The following is a 22239-nucleotide window of genomic DNA, read 5'->3' on the forward strand; positions in this document are numbered from 1 at the left end:
GATGCATGAGACAGGATGCTCAGGGCCAGTGCACTGGGATGACCCTGAGGGATGGGATGGGGAGGGAGGTGGGAGGGGGGTTCAGGATGGAGAACACATGTACACCCATGGCCGATTCATGTCAATGTGTGGCACAAACCACTACAATATTGTAAAGTAATTAGCCTCCAATTAAAATAATAAATTAAAAAAAAAGAAAACTAAGATCATGGCATCTGGTCCCATCACTTCCTGGCAAATAGATGGGGAAACAATGGAAACAGTGTCAAACTTTATTTTTTTGGGCTCCAAAATCACTGCAGATGGTGACTGCAGCCATGAAATTAAAAGACGCTTACTCCTTGGAAGGAAAGTTATGACCAACCTAGACAGCATTTTAAAAAGCAGAGACATTACTTTGTCCACAAAGCTCCGTCTAGTCAAGGCTGTGGTTTTTCCAGTGGTCATGTATGGATATGAGAGTTGGACTATAAAGAAAGCTGAGCACCGAAGAATTGATGCTTTTGAACTGTGGTGTTGGAGAAGACTCTTGAGAGTCCTTTGGTCTGCAAGGAGATCCAGCCGGTCCATCCTAAAGGAGATCAGTCCTGGGTGTTCATTGGAAGGACTGATGCTGAAGCTGAAACTCCAATACTTTGGCCACCTCATGCGAAGAGTTGACTCATTTGAACAGACCCTGATTCTGGGAAAGATTGAGGGCAGGAGGAGAAGGGGACGACAGAGGATGAGATGGTTGGATGGCATCACTGACTCAATGGACATGAGCTTGGGTAAACTCCGGGAGTTGGTAATGGACAGGGAGGCCTGGCATGCTGCAGTCCACGGGTCACAAAGAGTCGGACACGACTGAGCAAGTGAGCTGAACGGAATGATCTTTCCTGCGTTTGGACAAAATACAGGAGAGTTCAGCATGTTTTATTTTCTATTTGAAGCAGTAAATAATTCTTATTTTTCTCTTCGTGGGACATGTTCCCTACCTAGTGCAAGTGTATTTTCCCCCATTTGCTAAGCATTTTAGATATTTGTGTCATTTCTGATACAGGAATAAGTGAGAATTATGCATTACCAGAAATAATCCGAACTTGAATACACCTTTGAGAAACATTCTGCTTGATTTATGCTGGATAGAGTGCTCTGTGTATGACTTGCTTTTCCTAGGCGAAGGGAAGAGATTGTTGAATAGAAATATTTATGTGATAGTTTAAATATTGAAGCAAAAATGGCATTGCTTTGGTCTTCATTTGTGTTTTCATAAAGTAAATTTGTGTTTTTATATAGTAAAATAATGAAGCAAACAAAAAAGCCAGCCTTCACAAGGAAGATAGTTAAATGAGTGGGTAAAGGTTTAGCCCAGGAGACAGAGGCTGACTCCTGCGCTTGGATCCTGACGTGGCGGTCAGTGCCGGCGACACTGGGCGCGTAAATCAATTCATCTTACTGAGCCTCGTTTACCCCTTTATTGTGGGGGCCAGTGGCAGTACCTGCCTCTGACGTTTCTGTTTAGATGAAAGGAGAAAATGTATGTGAAACGGTATGAGCTCAATAGTAAGTGGTGAATAAAAGGTAGCCCACTTAACTTTGCTGTTGTTACAGTAGGTGGTGTATTGTATAACTTACCTTGACAGCATTATTGAAATGTGGAATTTTATTTCATGGCTCAAAGTAATGGATATAACAAGGTGCTTATTTCTGTAGCTGAGTCACAGCAAAGAAATCAAGGTTTTGAAAAACAGGTAATTGATGGATTGTATTCACAAAAAATAATGTTTTCCTTAAGTAGACCTTGTGAATAAGTTAGGAATTTAAAAATGAAAGTACTCTCTTAAAATGGTCTCTATAAATATTTTTAGTATTCTACAGTTTCATTATTACATATTCATGTAAGAATTTTCTCTGTTTGACAGGGTTACACTGTTAGACCTTATGATCGCCAAAATAGTGGGTGACGAGCCACTGACCAAGGATGACGCCCCTGTGTTTTTGAGCCATGCTGAGTTGATCGCGAGCACTTTTGTGGATCAGTGCAAGATTGTGCTGAAACTGACCTCTGAACAGCATGCCGACGATGAGGTGAGAGAACAGAAAGGTTTTCTGACTCAGCCAGGTCCTTGGTGACAAAAACTTTAAGTATCATGTAAGGAACATACCTGCTGGGGACTGAAGGTTTGTGGCTGGACCTCCTCTGAAGTTCCTGGTCAGAACTGGGTGCCCAGGGTGATGGTGTCAGGAGTAGGGCCTTTGGGAGGCAGTTGGGTCATGAGGGCCTCACGGATGAGGTTGTAGAAGATCCCCTGGAAAGGGTCCATACCCCTCCCACTGCGTGAGGCCACAGCGAGAAGTTGGCCCTCTGCAGCCCTGAAGAGGGCCCTCCCCAGAGCCCAGCCAGGCTGACACCATGATCTTGAACTTCCAGCTTCCGGAACTAAGAGAAATAAATGTTGTTTATGAGCTACCCTGTCTGGTATTTTGTTACAGCAGCCCAAGCTAAAACAGTATTCTTATTTTAGAACAGTTACGAAAATACAGATTAGGGAAAGCAGTGGCCTTATTTTTATCATCCGGAGTTAATGACTTAAGAAACTGTAATGAATGTATCTTCTAGGCAGTTAACGTCAAATATGTGCATGCACACACGTACACAGGCGTGCATTTTATGCTGCCTGTTTGTAAGTTCCTGTTTTTCCTTCTCCTGAGTGTGAAAAAGCTGCATGAGGGCAGAAGTTTTGATGGTAATGTTCCTAGAACTATGCACAGAGTAGGCACTTAGCGTATATCTGCTGAATGCAGAAATAAAGAATACATAGTGAATGTCTTAAAATGCTGGGATAGCATTCTGTGTAAATAATTTGTCATAGTTGGACATTTGAGTTGTCCTTATTTCTGTGTATTATAATTAGTGCTGTCATCCATTCTCTGTCTCTGGATGGGAAGGTGGGAGACCCCAACCCACAGCATTGCCTTGAGGGCTGTGGGGGGCTGTGAACCTGTTCACACCCACGGTAAATGTCAGCTGTGATTGTGCCCCTTCTACCGTGCAAGTGCATTTCCTTCTTTGTGAAAATACCATTTTCAAAATTATTTTGCTATAGACTTTCTATGCTGTCACACAGGCCATGTTAGGTCTTGCTGATAAGGTCAACTTCTTATCCTTATGTCTGTGATAGAAGAGAGGAAAGTCTTACTCCTGAGCTGCTTTCCTTTTTGGAGAAAGATTCGCCCCTGTTTCCAGCAGGAGGAGCAGTGAGCTATGCTTCAAGGAAGTTTTAAAAATGAATCTTCCAGGAGACAGAAAATGAAGTAAAACTTAGTACTTGTTACATTACAGCTTTAAACTTTTTCAAGGCACGTACATTTATAGTATAGATGATTTCAATATTGTAATAAGACATTACCGGACATAGCTTTTTATGTTTAGTAAAAGCTGTATCTTTCACACTTTTTTCTTTAACAGTGAGAGGAATTATTATGTATTAATAGCTAGAAAATTGTAGTTTTTTTGGGAAAGCCCAAATAGTCCACTTTTTGAAAATCCATTGATCTATACACTCAAATTGCCAACATCCATTGGAGCATAGAAAAAGCAAGAGAATTTCAGAAAAACATCTACTTCTGCTTTATTGACTATGCCAAAGCCTTTGACTGTGTGGATCAAAAGAAACTGTGGAAAATTCTTCAAGAGATGGGAATACCAGACCACCTTGCCTGCCTCTTGAGAAATCTATATGCAGATCAAGAAGCAACAGTTAGAACCAGACATGGAATAACGAACTGGTTCCAAATTGGGAAAGGAGTACGTCAAGGCTGTGTATTGTCACCCTGCTTATTTAACTTATACGTAGAGTACATCATGCAAAATGCCAGGCTGGATGAAGCACAAGCTGGAATCAAGATTGCGGGGAGAAGTATCAGTAACCTCAGATATGCAGATGACACCACCCTTATGGCAGAAAGCAAAGAGGAACTAAAGCGCCTGTTGATGAAAGTGAAAGAGGAGAGTGAAAAAGTTGGCTTAAAACTCAGCATTCAAAAAATGAAGGTCCGGTCCCATCAGTTCATGGCAAATAGATGGGGAAACAATGGAAACAGTGAGAGACTTTAGTTTCTTGGGCTCCAGAATCACTGCAGATGGTGACTGCAGCCATGAAATTAAAAGACAAGCCTTTTGGAGAAGCCTCTTGAGAGTCCGTTGGACAGCAAGGAGATCCAACCGGTCCATCCTAAAGGAGATCAGTCCTGAATGTTCATTGGAAGGACTGATGCTGAAACTGAAGCTCCAATACTTGGGCCACCTGATGCAAAGAGCTGACTCATTGGAAAAGACTCTGATGCCGGGAAAGATTGAAAGCGGTAGGAGAAGGGGATGACAGAGGATGAGATGGTAATGGCATCACCGACTCGATGGACATGAGTTTGAGTAAACTCCGGGAGTTGGTGATGGACAGGGGAGCCTGGTGTGCTGCAATTCATGGGGTCGCAAAGAGTCAGACACGACTGAGCGACTGAACTGAACTGATATGCTCGTGACTTGTGCACGTTAATATATATATATGTTATCCTTTCAGTTAGACGTTTTTAAAAAAAGCATCAGTAGTTTTTAAGGAGACCTATACCTCAGTATTTAATATATCATAAACCCGGTGGTGTATTGGAGCTGGCCTGTACCAACTTCTGAGAGTCAGTTATTATTAAATATTCAGTAATTTGTGAGCTGGTTATTAAACTCTCAATAGTTTCAAATCAGCCATGGTGGAAGTATTTATCCCTTGGAGAGCAGCGAATATTTACCAGTTGACTTTCCACTGCCAGTTTGCCAGCAAGCCACTGCATTTACCCACCTGTGATGTTTTGAGGACAAGATGTCCAATAAAGTTCTCATGATGCTGTGACCTAAAAATCAGAATGAAAGTATATGTTTTTGTAGCATCTAGGCTTCCCTGGTGGCTCAGACGGTCAAGAATCTGCCTGCCTGCGGGAGACCTGCATTTGATCCCTGGGTGGGGAAGGTCCCCGGGAGGAGGGCATGGCAACCCTCCAGTATTCTTGCCTGGGGAAGCCCTGTGGGCGAAGGAGCCTGTAGCCCTACAGGCCATGGGATCGCAAAGAGTCGGACACGACTGAGCAACTAAGCACACAGCACACGTTTTTTAATTTATATAATTACATGGCTTTAAAATTCTGAGGTTTCGTTCATATATTCTTTTATACAAATAATCCTAGGTTCTCATATTAACGTACAATTTCTGTGCTTTGGTATATTTTGGTGTACTACTTGTTTCCAGCGTGTGGTGTATTTTTGTCAGTTCTGGTACGCTTATTTTTTTAAGATTTGCTTTATCTTAAGTTTCAGTCTTGTCACTTGTTGTAGTGAAACTTGCCTTTCTTACAACATAATATTTCCTTTGTTGTAAGAAAAAGGAATTCAATCCAAAGCAGTGAAACAAAGTTAAGAACTCCTCTTTTTCACCCAGGCCCCATCTATTTTCTATAAACTTATCAGCATACGCTTTTTCCCTTCCAAAGGTTTTTTTGTGTGTGTGTGTGTATACACACCTATATATTTTTGTTGCTTTTTAAAACACAATACTATATATTCTGTTCTGTAGCTTTCTTTTTTCCTTACTCTGATATATCTTAAACTTGGACACATGTATTCATCCATTCTTTTTTAATAGTTGAATAGTATTACACTGTATAGAGTCATCAGAATTTTTTTCATTTATTCCCATAGATGTACATATGAGTTGCTTCCACATTTATTTTTTAAACCTTTACAACTATTACAACAGTGAAAAATCCTTATAATCCTTATAAAAATACCTTTGCAGTTTTGGGCAAGTCGATATGGGATTATAAATTCCTGGTAAGTGAATTGCTGAGTCACAGAGAAGGTGTTTATTTAAAATTTGTAAGTCGTTTCTAAATAACACACCTAAGTGCACAGGAGTATGCGGGTCTGCACCCCTCACTGATCTAATTATCATCTCTCTTACTTTTCAGACGTCTACGTGTTAGTTTGTTAGTGCACAGGAGTATGCGGGTCTGCACCCCTCACTGATCTAATTATCATCTCTCTTACTTTCAGACATCTGCGTGTTAGTTAGTGCACAGGAGTATGCGGGTCTGCACCCCTCACTGATCTAATTATCATTTCTCTCTTACTTTCAGACATCTACGTGTTTGTTAGTGCACAGGAGTATGCGGGTCTGCACCCCTCACTGATCTAATTATCATCTCTCTTACTTTCAGACATCTACGTGTTTGTTAGTGCACAGGAGTATGCGGGTCTGCACCCCTCACTGATCTAATTATCATTTCTCTCTTACTTTCAGACATCTACGCGTTAGTTTGTTAGTTAGTGCACAGGAGTATGCGGGTCTGCACCCCTCACTGATCTAATTATCATTTCTCTCTTACTTTCAGCCGTCTATGTGTTAGTTTGTTAGTTAGTGCACAGGAGTATGCGGGTCTGCACCCCTCACTGATCTAATTATCATTTCTCTCTTACTTTTCAGACATCTATGTGTTAGTTTGTTTTTCACATCAGGTTACCTTTTAAGATACTTTTTTTAATGAGCATTTTCAGAAAGTTAAATGTTTTGTCACAATTAGAAGAAACTTTTTTTGCCCATAGTTAATTTTTTGTTTGAATTTATTTATGGTAGTCTTAGCCTTTTGGGAGTTTGTTTTGTTTTTAATTCAGTTAGGTTTATCAGTGTTATCCTTACGACTTCTGAATTTCTTTACAGATTTAGTAAAATCATCTTCACTTAGATTGTGGAAATATACACCTGTATGTTCTATCTCTTTCAGTACATTGTTCACATTTTTATTTAACCTAGGATTTATTTTTGTGTAAGAAGTGTAGCGTAGATCCAAGTGAATTGCTTGTGTCTTTTAACTCTCCAAGACTATATGATCTTTGGTAGGAGACCGCCGGGTTTGAACCTGGGTCTCTTCTGTTTCTGGGGTGCGATCGTGGAGTTTACCTACCCTCTCTGTTCCCCAGTCTCTTTACCTGTAAAATGAGTCGTATTTTAATACAAGCACTTAGTATACTTGACTGGTACCCAGCTAGTATTCCCTAAATGGTATCTGTTAATTATAGTATCAGTACCATTTATTGAATAATCTCATCCTTTCTACTAATTTTAATGCCACCCAAATCATATGTTAAATTTTTAATATAATTTTGCATCCATTTCTGTATTTCTGACCTTTTACCGTGGAAACCAGTAAGATACTAACCACTGTTAAAGACTTCAAAGAGCCACGTGTTTATGTGTGATAAAGGTATGCTGAAATGAACTTACAAAGAAATTCAGAAACTGGTCAATGAACAAGGCAGTGATTAATTGCATTCCAGCCAGACAGAAGTAATCTGCATTTCTGTAGACAAGAATACTTTGCATTATTATCAGTTTTCTGCGACTGACACCGTTGTAAAATAGCTCAGAGACACTGAATGGTAAAGTGAACCCAGACAGATGATCTAGAAAAACAATCTGTTTTTCTCTTGTACTCATTTCAAAATCGTATTCCTTTGCTTTGTGTACATCTTTTTTTCCCCTACTAGTGCCTAATTTAATATACATAGTTTCACAATATTTATAAATATTGGAATGACATCTCACTTATTTCTCTTGTTTTTTTAAGAGAATTTTTTTTTCTTGGCTGTTATTTCATTATTAGTTTCCAAATACTTGTTAGAAGCATTTCATTAATGAAAGCATTCTGATGATTAAAATTGGAAATTTGTTAGGTGAGGATAGATTAATTTTCTTTTGGGTTTATTTCAGATAATAACATAGAAATGAGGAGTTGAAAGGAAACTTTCAGATCACCCCCCCCAATTTTATATCTTTTTATCATGAAAAATTTCAAACATAGACTAAGAGAAAAAATGTTGTTAAACCCTGTCACCCAGCTCCAGAACTTATCAGTTCCTCATGGTTCTTATTTCATCCAGAGTCCTACCCAATCTTATACTGGATGCCCCAGATTCACATAGGGTCCCACATAGTTCATCAGTTAACATTTTATACATGTCTCTGAAAGATAAGGAGACTTTATATTAATACATGAGTGAATACAGGTAACACATCTGAAAACTTAACAAAATTTAAATATCAGATGAACAGTATTCAACTGTTCCCCATTGTCTAATATTTTTTTTTCAAGTTTCTTTCTTTGAATCAGGATATAAGTAAGAGCCATACATTACAATTTGTTGCTGTGTCTTAAATCTCCTTTAAATAGCCTTCTAGAGCTGGTTTTGTGAAATTGTACAAAGATGATGAGTTGTTTAGTTTTGCTTTTAATCATTTTGAAGTCATGGCTTACAGACCATTGGATTTGTTTTCAGTTTTAGCAGTGATTCTTCCTGATGGTCTCCTGTGCTAACCAGGGGAGCCTCTTGCAGTTGCTTCTGATTTCCGCCGACACGACACAAGGAGTTGCTTGATAGCTGCCTTGCTCTCTGGTTTGACAGGGCGTCTAGGGCAGTCTCATATGTGCTCCGTCCTGACCGACAGCCAGGCAGCGGTCTCTTGAAGGAGAAGTGGTGTCTAAAGATGCCAGTCTGGGCAGCGACTCAGTTAATAAAAGAGGGTGCCAGTGCTGTGCTAATAAGTTGATGGGTTTGCTCAAGTCTTTTAAACAGACTCAGCGTCTGGATACTTTCTCCTAACTTTTAAACTAGCACATGAAAGCTTCTGAAGATACCAAAAATGTGTGTTTCTTGCTATATCAGATTTCAGAATACTGTATTAAAATATAGTCTACTAATTGGAGAATAATAAATACACATTTAGAAGTTTTAAAAGGAAGTAACTTGTTTTTCTTTTGAAGAATGTTATCTGAGATAATAAAAGGTTAAATTTACATTATGTAAGTAATTGTTTGAAACATTGTTTCAAATAATGTAAAGATGAAGTAAAAAAAAAAATCTGAAATAGTTGCATTTGAAAATTAGACTACCTAATGCCATGCAGTTGGTAGTTTCTTGATCGTGTAGTTTATTTGATATAAATTATTTAATAGTTATGTGAACATTTTCAAATAATACTATCTTTTCCAACTATTAAGATAACATATAGGTTTGTATTTACCCAGAAATAATCCAAGTTATTGCAGTCATAGTTCTTTCAACCACAGCAATTTACAGGATTCCTGTGGACAAGAAATTAATGTATTTCATGGGTTACTTAGTAGAACTTGCTTGCTGGGAATTCTTTAAAAAGAAAGTATTTGCATAAGTGTTATGTACATAGCTAGTCATTTTGAACATTTATTCCACTGTTGGAAGGTATTTTTGCTTGAATAAGAACTTTTCTGACTCTATGCTCTAAGAAGCCACATAATCTTGCATTCTTGATGGCAGATGTCTGTTGTTAGTGAAAACAATTATTCCTATATGTATTTAATACTTCTGTTTTGTTCTTGATGGTTCTGGTTGTCTCTTTAGATGTGTTTGTCAAGCATTGTCTCTTGACTATTTTTTGTAACATTTTGTTCTCCTACAGTTATTTGTAACAGTCACATCATTTAGCTTGTCTTGAAAGTCATGGTGTTTTTTTCCTTTTTAGGAGGCACTGGCTACAATTAGACTTCTTGACGTCCTTTGTGAAATGACTGCTAACACTGACCTGCTTGGCTATCTGCAGGTTTTTCCTGGCTTGTTGGAGAGAGTGATTGGTGAGTGAAATATCACACATAGTGTTTTTAATAAAAACATCTTTGACTTGTCACACTATAGTATAAAGGTTAAACACAGATCCTTAATTTTCAGTGTATCGGTCTTCTTTTAAGATTTTTTGGACTATTTCTTCTTGAAAGGAATCGTCGTGTTCTGGTAGCAGCTCCGGCTCTTGCCCCTTGCCCGCTGTTTATGACGCCTGCTCAGTAGACCAGCACCCTCACCCTTGTACGCAGGGCGCCCACAGTGGTGTCCCGTCAGTAGTGCGTGTCACGATGCTGGTGGGGTGGGGAGGGTTACGAGAGTGAGGGGGGTTGCAGTGATGATGGTGATTTTATGCTACGGTCGTTCTACCAGACTTGTTAGTTACATTTTCCCAGTTTCACTTCTTCTTCAATTGAAGAATATTGCCTTACCCATAGTAATTACGTATTCCATTCTTATAAGAAAATTGTTTTAACCGGGAAGCTGTTGTTTGAAATATTATCATCTTTGCTGAAAAGCTGTTTGCAAAATAGTTCACTTAAAACCTGTTGCTTGTGGTTAGCCATGCTTGTGGTTGCTGTTCACTATTTGCTTTTTTTTTCCCTTTATAAAGAGAGTACACTTATTCTGGAGACCCGTCTTCCAAGAAAGATGAATTGGTGTCTAGATGGGTAGAGGAGTTAGCAGTGAACTTTAGAAGACATTTAGAATCTCATATCAGTGTTTTATTTTGAATGTAGTGCTTTCAGTGGTAGTTAAACTAAGACATCACAAAACTGAGACACTGAATTATTGCAGGAAGAGCATGCGTGTGGAGCCGGAGCAAACATGGGCTGTCAGGCCAGCTGCCAGGCTACTAACTTCTCCTAGCCCAGTTTCTTCATTTTAAAGTCAGGAAAGTGACCTGCCTTTAATGCATTTGTTGAGAGCAGTAAATGAGATAATGTGGAAACAGTTTATAAAGCCTCTGGAAGGTTGTCTACTTTCACAGACTGCCTACAGCATCTCATAGAGTATAATAGTATTAAGGTATTTCTTCTGAGTGTACCCAAAATAGATTAATAGAGAACTTGTGCTGCCTTCTGATTATCTCAACAATGAAAAAAAAATATCAGCATGCTTCTTGATTTCTATCATATGGCTCATTGCAGATAGGTACTGAAGTTTAGGGGCGTCCATGGTGGCTTAAATGGTAAAGAATCTGCCTGCAATGCAGGAGACGTAGGTTCAATCCCTGGGTCGGGAAGATCCCCTGGAGGGAGAAATGGCAACCCACCCCAGTATTCTTGCCTGGGAAATCCCATGGACAGAGGAGCCTGGCGGGCTGCAGTTCATGGGGTCGCTGAGTTGGACACGACTGAAGTGACTTAGCACGCACTGCAGTTTAGACTTGGCTGGCTGTGGTTATCACACGAGTGCCTTCGTAAAGAAGTTGGACTTGGAAACCTTGTACTAGGAAAGATGGAAGAGAATTTTTAACTGACTTTTCTTTGTGGATAAATAGAAAGTCCAGGTTGGAGTAACCATTTTGGCTTATCACCCCCCAAATCAGAGTTACGGTAAATTCTAAGGCAAACGCTGAAGAGCCGTCTAACTGTTACTTTGATGAAAGCTTTCAGTATTCTGTGTGCACGCGTGCTAATTCCCTTCAGTTGTGTCTGCCTCTTTGCGACCCTAGGGTCTGTAGCCTGCCAGGATCCTTGTCCATGGGATTCTCCAGGCAAGAATATTATACCTGTATTTTATTTTAATCCATTAAAATAAATTACATTTACTTATGAGAATCTAGTACAAAACAAGGGACTCTTAAGAGTCTCTTGGACTGCAAGGAGATCCAACCAGTCAATCCTAAAGGAAATCAGTCCTGAATATTCTTTGGAAGGACTGATGCTGAAGCTGAAACTCCAATACTGTGGCCACCTGATGTGAATAACTGACTCATTGGAAAAGAACCTGATGCTGGGAAAGATTGAAGGCGGTAGGATAAGGGGACGACAGAGGATGAGATGGCTGGATGGCATCACCGACTTGGTGGACATGAGTTTGAGCAAGCTCTGGGTGTTGGTGATTGACAGGGAAGCCTGGCATGCTGAAGTCCATGGGGTCACAAAAGAGTTGGACATGACTGAGCAACTGAACTGAACTGAGTACAAAACAAAAATTTTTCTGTGGAGAACAGTGTATGCTTTCTGTTGTAGATCTTCTACGCCTGATTCACGTGGCCGGCAATGACTCCACAAACATCTTCAGCACCTGTGCTTCCGTCAAAGCAGAAGGTGACGTCTCCAGCGTGGCTGAGGGCTTCAAGTCTCACCTCATTCGCCTGATTGGGAATCTGTGCTACAAGAACAAAGATAACCAAGACAAGGTAAGGCTCTGAGTATGCTTTATACATGTACGGCTTTATTAAGAGTATAGCATTTAGGATTTAGAATCTATTCATTTTCTGGAAATGAAGCTTTGAAGTGCTTAGAAAGTAGCTTGAGGTGTATGTATACATGTATGTGTCCACAGCTTGACATAATGTGTCATGTTTGTTTGTATTGGGGTTTGTATTTTCTGTAATTTTTGCATTATATTTGCTCTTTGTGTGTTTGAACCAGTCTCCTTTGTAGTAAACAGTCAGTGCTTATCCTCAGCCTGTGTGTGTGAACACACCACTTATTTATATGGAGCACGGTGAGTGAAAAATAGAACCTAGAAATTTTCAAGCTCATAGTAGACATTTAATAAACAGAATTTCTTTTGCACCATTATCTTAAGAAACAAACAAATCTTAACATCTGTGCCCTGCATTTATGCATCATAAGCATTTCTTCCTGGTACTCTGACGTGGACATAATGTTTAAGTGTAAATCTCTGAAAACTCAACAGACTGCCGCTGGAGACCTCTTTTGTGCTGTACAGCTGAGGGGTAATTGTATTGCTAATATGAGAGGGTGATAAAAAAGAGATAGCAGGAGGGTTGGACCGAATGCTTCCCTTTGAACAGCCTGCCTGTGTCTTTCCAGAGTTTTGCTTTTGTTTGGTGGCGTTTGTTTTGCTTTGTCAGATACTGAACATATGTGGGGCAGATTATATTCTTTCAAGATGGCTGCAAAAATATCTATCATTCTGTATGTATTCCTGCAGTGTGACTTTGCCACTTCCCCATCAGAGGTTAGATTTATTTCTCCATCCTCTTGAATCTCCATGACTAAGGCCTGTGACTACTTTGAATTATAAGATATGGTGGGAAGGATCTAGTACTACTTCTAGTTTGGCCCTTGACTGGTCGAGTAGATCCCATATCTAGCCTCTTAGAGGCTAGTCATCATGTAGGAAGTGCAGATTCCCTGAGATTACCGCATCCACATGGAGAAGCCCACGAGGAGGAGCATGAGATGCAGTGAGGAGAGAGAAAGGGGCTGGTGAACAAACCCCAGGGCGCCAGGCATCGATGTGAGAGACCATCTTAAAACTTTTTAGGTCATTGCCCAGTTTCTTTGTTCCCAAACACAGCTCCTCAGTTGCCCAGCTGATGCATGAGTCAGGGACAGCCTGCCTGGCAAAGCCCTTCTGAATTTGTGACCCACAGCATTGTGAGTAAAAGTAAAGGTTTTGGGGAAAAAATAAGTTGTATAGGTTCTGCTTCTGTTAATGGCCCTGTTAGCTACTATTGGACTGATCCTCCTGCAAGTAAACTCTGGACAAAAGACAGCAATGTGAGGACACTCAAATTTGACGTAGTTAGATTTTGGAGTCGAGATGTCACTTGGATGAGGGGCACAACAGAGTGTGCCATGTGGGGCAGTTAAAACTCTGATAGAAAATCTGTAGTTCTTTTAGCTTTAAGAGTCAAAGGACAGTTTGGAGCAGCCACAGTTTTTGGAAAGTGAAAGTGGAAATCCTGGAAAGAAGAAATAAGCCCCACATACTACGTACCAACTGCCTGAATCCCTGCTGGTGCCTGAATCCAAGACACAGCGTCAGGCTCCAAGCAGCTAAGCTAAGGATAAGATAATGACACTGAGACTTGAGCTGCCAACTTAAGAGCCTTGGTTTAAGTCCAACCAAGATAATTACCTGCTGAAACAAATAAGATACCAATATTCTGTAGAGAAATATGATAGAACCTAGATTGTTCCGTACCATAGCATTCACAATGTCCAAGATAATTTACAACCCAAACTTACATGAAGCACAGGAAGATATGACCCATTATCAAGACAAAAAAAGATAGTTGAGATAGACTGTGTGATGACACAGATGTGGGTTTTAAAGCAGTTGTCACTCTGCTCAGGGATGCAAAGGAAAACATACTTTGAATGAAAAGCTCACTTTTCTCAGCAGTGAAATAGAAACTACATAAAAGAACCAAATGGAAGTCTTAGAACTGAAAAATACAGCATCCAGATAAAACATTGACCGGATGAAGTTAACAGTTGAATAGAGAGGGCAGAGAAAAGAGTCAGTGAGCTTGGAGATAGAGCGGTAGAAGTCATCCAGTCTGAAGGACAGAGGAGAGGCAAGACTGAGAATGAAGTGGTCCTCCTAAGATACTAAATCTTAGGGTAGTATGTCATGCAGCATTTGACAACAGGAATCATTCCTACAGGATATGGCATAGACATGCTGGACAGTTTGCTCTTTTATTATACGTGTGTGCTATTTCAGTGACTCCTCATCTATAAACAGGTACGAGTGGAAAACTACTAATCCACCCTTGGAAAATTACTGGACCGATTTTTGTAAGAGAAAGTTGATAGAGAATAAAACACTTTACCTTTTTAATGACCAAGACTGCCTTTCTTTAGGAGCACAAAGGAGGTGGTTTTCTTGTGTTTAACTATTCTTTTGTTGCTAATTTGGATTGCCTTCTTAAAGGAACAAAATGTAGTAACCCTTAAAAGCCTTATGAAATAACTCACTGAGGTCGGGATCAGATTGCAGCGTAAGTAAATACAGACTGTGCCCCAGGGCTGCTCTGGAGAGGTCGTTGGACTCACAGGAAGTCAATGGTGTGTCCTTCACATGTGCAGTTGCTGATAGCACTGCTGACTTCTGAGCAAACACCCTCGAAGGTATGAAGGTGTTCGTTCTTTGAGTGTAACAATGCCTCTGTCTCTCCTGCATTTTTTACCTACGCCAACAAAAAGCTTAGCCTGAAAGCATTGCTTGTGGGATTTTGTTCTCCTTCCAAAGAAGCTATCACAGCATCACAACCATGACTCATTGGGTGTCAGCCTTGCTCATTGATGCCACAGAGGGTGGAGTTCGTTTTGGAGAAATGGATGGCTCTAGAGCAAGTCCTTATCACCATGCTGTTGATTTTCATTATAGCATCTGGATGGTGTCACTTCTCTGCAGATTGGGGCCTAGAAGGACATTTCGCTCTTTCTCCATGACTAAAGATGTGTGTTCAGTCGCTCAGTTGTGTCCGACTCTTTGCGACCCCATGAATTGCAGCACGCCAGGCCTCCCTGTCCATCACCAACTCCCGGAGTCTACCCAAACCCATGTCCATCGAGTTGGTGATGCCATCCAACCATCTCATTCTCTGTCGTCCCCTTCTCCTCCTGCCCTCAATCTTTCCCAGCACCAGGGTCTTTTCAGATGAGTCATCTCTTTGCAACAGGTGGCCAAAGTATTGGAGTTTCAGCTCCAGCATCAGTCCTTCCAATGAACACCCAGGACTGATTTCCTTTAGGATGGACTGATTGGATCTCCTTGCAGTCCAAGGGACTCTCAAGAGTCTTCTCCAACACCACAGTTCAAAAGCATCAATTCTTTGGTGCTCAGCTTTCTTTATAGTCCAACTCTCACATCCATACATGACTACTGGAAAAACCATAGCCTTGACTAGACGGACCTTTGTGGACAAAGTAATGTCTCTGTTTTTTAATATGCTGTCTAGGTTGGTCATAGGGGATTTTATATCATCAAGCTTAATTAAGTTAATCCTTCACCCAGAGGGGAGACGGGGCTGGTAGTTTGTTTACTGTATACTTTGTCCAGCCTTGTGCTTATGAAGATGTATTATCCTCTGTCATCTTTGCATTAGTCCTAGAGTCAGGTTCTGCCAACCACACTGTAGGGGGAGAGCCCATCAGTTAGTGATCTGCAGAGTCCAGAGCAGAGTTTAGGTTTGTCTGAGCGCCTGGTCCGGTGCTCGCTCCCCTCTACCACAGGGCTTCTCATTTGGAAGCTTTCCAGGGGTTTGGGGAAGATGTCTTAAATAGACTTCCTGAGTGACCTGAGACCAAAGATGCTGGAGGCTAACCAGGCTCCTTGGGCCCGCTCTTGGTTCAAGTCGGCCACCCTTTTGCAGCTCACATCTCTGTGTCTGAGTCATCCATTCGTCAATTGTGGGTGGCCCTAGCCTTGGGGACCCTTAGATGGATAAGGCAGTCTGGAGTCTCCTGTGCAGCTTCCCCTCTTGGAGCACTGAGGGACCATCCTTGCTTGTTGAACCAGAATCCCAGAGTTACTGGCACACATTTCCTGCAATCTTCGTGAACTACTGATTGCCCTGAGGTTGGTCAGAAGTCACTTAAGCCCAGCTAGGTCTCTGCTTATCTGTGTAACTTCGTTCATTGCATTGAGTGTGGTGCCCACCTGCGGATGGCTCCCCCTGTGATTAGTTATGTGACCCTTTCTCTGTTACAAAGGTCTTTTCCTCCGCTTTAGTTCTTTGGAACATTTTGACACCTCTGTGGCAAGGCTGAAAAGATACTGTCATCATTTTCTAAATGAAGAAACTGAGGCTCAGAGGGACTAGATGTGGTTTAATTCAGCCGGCATGCATGGTATGGACCCTGCTGTGTGCTGTGGGCTCACCTTAGTAGGGGGTGTGCAGGGGTGCCCGCAGCCCCAGCCAGTCCCTGATTTGAGGGGGAGGGCGCAGTGGGAAAGAAGCAGCCCTCTGTAAACTCGGCTGGGAGCTGGCCTGCAACGTAGTAACAGGAAGGGCGATAATCTTTTCCGCTTGTGTCCATGGGCAGTTTTTAGGAGGGTCACCTGGTCTCCAATTGAAAATGTGCCCAGAAATTTATCTTCCCCAGTTTTCCGTGAGTGTTAGGTCTGTACACATGGTCTAGTGTAGTATTTCCTGAATTGTAAAGGAATTTCTAGACTTCCCATCACCAAGTCATCGTAGGGACATATTCTTAGATACAATACCTGGTGACTTCTGTTCTTACCTGTGTTTTGTGCTCAGCTCACATGGTGTTTTCCTGCCACCTCTGTGGTGGTTCGTTTACTTGTAAACCTTTGTGGACCTGAAATGGAGATTTTATTTTGGATTCTGTTGTGAGAAGCACATGGGAATTAGTGCTGCAAACATGACGAAAGCACCTCCAGCTCCTTTGTGAGAGTGAGGAATGTTCGCTTTACTTTGTTTCTTCCTCATTCTTCTTCTCTTCGCTATTGTCATGAACTCTTTAAGTGGATGCTTTATTCTGGAATAGAAGAAAAACCAAACACGGTGTTTGTTTTTTCATAAAGCTGAATGCATTCTTCAAAATGGATGAGCAGGTGATCCAGTTTCTCTACCTTCTCCCCGACACCGCCCTCCCCCCACGAGAAATCGTAGTGACTAAGGTGGGCCATCCGCTGTTGTGGCTGAATTCATTCTGCTGAAGGTTTTGTGGAAATGCTGTTGAGTGTCTTCTCTTCCCCTTCTGCTCCTGATTGAAAGATTGCTAGCTTTCACACATACGTTTGATCCCATGTGTTCAAACATATGCACCCATAAAGCTTTCATTACAGGCATGACTTCATTTTAAAAATAAGTCCATTCTATATGGAAAAGTTCACCATGTAAAGACAATAAACTACTTGGCCACTCCAGTTTGGAATTGTCTGTTGTGAAGGCAGGTTTCATTTCTGTATCATTGTGATGCATTTTCCAGTAAAATGTTTTACCCACTGTGTGACCCCCAACATCTAAATTGTACCTGCCACATATAAGCATTCAGTAAACTTTTCTTGAATGAGAATTTAATTTAAAACATCTGTCAAGTGTCCACTACATACTTAACACAGTTGTTGATGCTGAAAATATAAAGTAAGTAAGACACACTCTTCCTCTTCAAGGAACCTACATTTTACTATAAAATTTCCTGACCATGTTTGCAAACAAAGACAGGCAGTTAAAATAACTTCTTCAAACAAAAATGAATGTTCTTCTAAATGCTGGCTTTTGTAATTATTTGTAGTTTGCCTTATTTTTATTTGATTTATCCGTAGCCACATTTTAGACTGTAAGGACCTGTGTTAATATATGGCATAAAATATTTGCCAGTTATTGAAAATTTTAATTCAAAGTTTAAGCTTGGTAGCTCTGATTACACTTTTTCATTAAAGTTTTAGACTAAATAATGATTGTTAAGCATTCATAAGAGGATTATTTTTACCTCCCTTTTTTGAGGGGGAGTGGTACCTTTCACATCCATATGGGAGGAACCACAAACAGGCAAGCCATTATATCCTTTTTCAAAATGATTTCTTTCTATTTGAAATGTTCTTAAGCAGCATATTTGCCTGTTAAATCATGAAACTTAAAAAAAAATATATCTGTTGCTCTTTCATGATTATTTTCTTTAGGTTGTTGCTCTTAGCGGGGATCAGTCCTTGTTTTGTACGTCATTACTGGCTGACTTACTAGTCACCCAGACAATTGACTGAGTCATCTATTTATCACAATTGCAGAGAAACCACCCCTGCAAGCCTGTGCTGGTGTTTTCCTTTATGCTGCTCTCAGTGAGTTCGGGGATTCCCAGGTGGTTCAGTGGTAAAGAATCCGCCTGCCAGTGCAGGAGACATGGGTTCGATCCCTGGGTTGGGAGGATCCTCTGAAGGAGGAAATGGCAGCCCACTCCAGTACTCTTGCCTGGAGAATCCTGTGGACAGAGGAGCCTAGCGGGCAGCAGTCCATGGGGTCGCAGAGTTGGACATGACTGAGCGTGCCCGCGTGCAGGTCAGGTGGGCTTGGGTGGCAGTGCCCTTGATGCTCAGGCCTCATGCAGGCAGGCATCTGCCTTCTTGGCCTGTGTTCGCCCTGTGTGGGTGTCCCAGCCTGCACTCATCCCAGGGACCTTAATTTAGCCCTCAGAACTGGGGGTCACAGGGTGCTTTCTCTGCAAAACCATCTGAGGTTGGTGCAGGGAAGCTTTCTACTCCGCGCTCCCCTCTCTGCCTTGCTGTCTGCTCCTTGTTGCTGTTGTTCAGTCGCTCAGTCGTGTCCGAGTCTCTGTGACCCCGTGGCCTGCAGCACACCAGGCCTCCCTGTCCTTCACCATCTCCCAGAGCTTGCTCAGACTCATGTCCATCGAGTTGGTGATGGCATCCAACCATCTCATCCTCTGTCGTCCCCTTCTCCTCCTGCCTTCATCTTTCCCAGCAGTGATGCCTCTGGCTTTTTAATACGCTGTCTAGGTTTGTCATAGCTTTTCCTCTAAGGAGCAGGCGTCTTTTAATGTCATGGCTACAGTCACTGTCCATGGTGATGTGGGAGCCCAAGGAAAGAAAATCTGTCACTGTTTCCACTTTTCCCCCATCTATTTGCCATGTAGTGATGGGACCATGATCTTAGTTTTTGAATGTTGAGTTTTAAGGCAGCTCTTTCACTCTCCTTTCACTCTCATCAAGAGGCTGTTTAGCTGCTCTTCGTTTTCTGCTGTTAGAGCGGTGTCATCTGCATATCTGAGGTTGTTATTTCTCCCAGCAATCTTGATTCCGGCTTGTGCTTCATCCAGTCCGGCATTTCTCATGATGTACTCTGCATATGAGTTAAATAAATAGGATGACAGTATACAGCCTTGGCATACTGCTTTCCCAACTTGGAACCAGTCTGTTGTTCCATGTCTGGTTCTAACTCTTGCTTCTTGACCTGCATACAGGTTTCTCAAGAGGCAGGTCAGGTGGTCTGGTATTCCCATCTCTTGAAGAGTTTTCCACAGTTTGTTGTGATCCACACAGCCAAAGGCTTTAGCATAATAAGTGAAGCAGAAGTAGATGTTTTTCTGGAATTCCCTTGTTTTTCCTGTGATCCAGCGGATCTTGGTAGTTTGATCTCTGGTTCCTCTGGTGTTTCTAAATGCAGCTTGTACCTCTGGAAGTTCTCGGTTCATGTACCACTGAAGCCTAGCTTGAAGGGATTTGAGCCTGACCCTGCTAGCGCGTGAGAGGGGCGCAGCTACGCAGTGGTTTGAACATTCTGGTGCCTCGCCAGCTCCCCGCTCCCTGCTGCCCGCCCCTGCCCTGGTGTTTGTGCGGAGATGTGGTCTCAGTGTCTGTTTCTGGTTCACATGCAGCGCTTGCGTGTTGTTTCTACTGAAGACTTCAGTGTGATGTACATACACTGACCAGTGGCAAAATCGTGACACAGAATTTGATCTATCACTCAAGTTTCACCTCAGCGAGTAAAAGCGATTTTTTCCTAGTCACCCACAGCCATCACCACCTTTCTTTGCTTCTCCCTTGAAGACTACTCCCTCTTGAAACCCTTGCCCTAGATCTTCTGGATGATAATGATTAATCCACCCTCTTTCCCAGTTACATGTTTTTCCGTTTTTACAGGAAGCTTTAATACCATAACTCTACGCCTGACTAATTGGGGAATTCCAGGTAGGCTATTGAAAGTGTCCTGGCATTGAATCCTCCTGGCACTGGCTCCTCTGTCTTCCCTTGGCTTGTAACATTTGGCTCCATAAGGATGAGTGATGTATGCAGGGAAGCCTTACAACAGACAGAAGGTTTGGGGCAGTGCGGAGAGTCCAGACAAGGCTTAGAGAAGCCCACGTGACCTCATAATTCCACCACCTTTTAGCTGTAAAATATAAATTTGGACAAGTGACTTAACCTCTCTGAATCTCAGCTTCTTCACATGTAAAATGGAAACTGTTATCCCTGCCTTGTGGGGTTGGAAGGGTTAAATGTGATCACTTACATATAAAGTGTTTGACCCTGTGTCTGGTGTCACTTACCACTGCCTCCTTTCCCCCCACACCCCACCACCTCCAGCCTCACTGTGAGTGGGTAGATGTAGTTCATTTCAGCGTCTCCCCATTATGTGTATTTAAATAGACGTCTGTACACAGCATCTCACAGGTATTTACAGACGATTCCATATTATGTGCTTTGCTGTTGTTGTTTACTTCCTACGTCATGTCCAACTCTTTGTGACCCCTTGGACTGTAGCCTGCCAGGCTCTTCTATCCGTGGCATTTCTCAGGGAAGGATACTGGAGCGGGTTGCCATTTCCTTCTCCAGGAGCTCTTCCCCACCCAGGAATCAAGCTCACGTCTCCTGCCGTAGGAGGCAGCTTCGTTACCACGGAGCCACCAGGGAAGTCCCATTCTGTGTTTGTTACTTTTCTAATAAATGGGCGTTTGGGGAGGAAGCAGAGTGAAAGCGAAGCATGCAAATCTTTTTTTTCTTTCCCTCTTCAGTTTGACTACCAACACTTTCTCAGTTGGATTTCCCTTTTGTTATTGTCAAGTAGAGAGCTGAAGGGTTTTCTGTGTGGATTCCAAAATCGATTCTAGCTCAGTCCTGAGAGTGTTTTAAGGGACTTCTGAATTACAGGTTTATGGCCCATCTCAGACCGTGTGTTTTCCTCTGTCGGAAACTAGTTGCACAGAATCCCAGCTTATTGATTTGAAGATTGAATGTATAGACAAGAGCTGACTTGCTTAGAATTCCACATCTTTGTAATGTAATCCGAGTTCAAGAAATATGTCAAAATTCATAAATCAAACCGTCACCATTAGTTTCCTGAACTTATAGTTCCTGCTGCAGTAAATGAAATTAAAATTCCTAGCTAGAGGACACATACCATGGTGGAGTGTGTTGCAGCTGTCTGTATCTTGTAGAGTGATGAGCTCTTCTTCTGCAGAAAAGGTACAACATTATTTCAAAGGAAGCGTCATGCTAAATACAGAAATACAATGCAACTCACTGTTGTCTGTTTCATACTAACCAGGCTCCAGCCCATGCCAGGCTCTTCCGTGCTGTGCTTTCTCCTGTGGTTCCTGCCGCTCTCTTCCTCAGAGACTAAGCTTTGCAGGCAGGACACACCGAGTCTGGTTTAACACCTGCCATACAACCGAACTGCAGTGTGAGGAGCAGTGAGCAGAGGGTGAGAGCCCTGTTTTACTGGTTAGTCAAAGCTTGGGTAGTTGAGTTACTTACTTGGAGCAGTAGTAACAGGCTGACCTCTGACCTCCAGACCCAAACTCTGCTGTGCTCCACTGCATCCACACTTGCTGGAGAAAGAGACATTTGAAATCTTGGACCAACATGTAGGAGTCCTTAAGGAGGGGCATCTTTGTAAAACAGCGCATGCGGGGCTGACTTTGTTCTTGGCAATGATCATATTTCTTAATTCCTGTTGAGCTGTTTTCAGTAGTCTGTAACTTCTTCAGATTAGTGTAGAAAACTGCGTTTCAGGGATATGCACATTTCTCAGAAGCAGCATTTACACGTTTCTTAGATACCAACAGAAAGAGTGTGAAAGTCATTTGCCTGGGGTGACACAGCACTTTGTAAAAGCCTGGAATTCAGTTTTCTTTGCTAGG

General features: G+C 41.9%; 1 protein-coding gene across 5 annotated transcripts in view; it reads left to right on the forward strand.

Annotated features, from left to right (window-relative positions):
* ATXN10 (ataxin 10) overlaps positions 1–22239 on the forward strand; it is a 149138-nt gene that overhangs the window by 57813 nt on the left and 69086 nt on the right. For all 5 annotated transcript variants that reach the window (XR_014083351.1, XM_081594942.1, XM_081594943.1 and 2 more), the window contains 3 exons: positions 1905–2070; positions 9585–9693; positions 11878–12047. Coding sequence is in view for 4 of the 5 variants with exons in the window: in XM_081594942.1 (XP_081451068.1) it covers positions 1905–2070; positions 9585–9693; positions 11878–12047 (445 nt within the window). In the remaining variant the exon portion in view is untranslated. The remainder of the gene's footprint in view (positions 1–1904; positions 2071–9584; positions 9694–11877; positions 12048–22239) is intronic.

Source organism: Giraffa tippelskirchi, chromosome 4, assembly GCF_054371585.1.
Source record: "Giraffa tippelskirchi isolate mGirTip1 chromosome 4, T2T-mGirTip1v1.2.pri, whole genome shotgun sequence".
Lineage (NCBI taxonomy): Eukaryota > Metazoa > Chordata > Mammalia > Artiodactyla > Giraffidae > Giraffa > Giraffa tippelskirchi.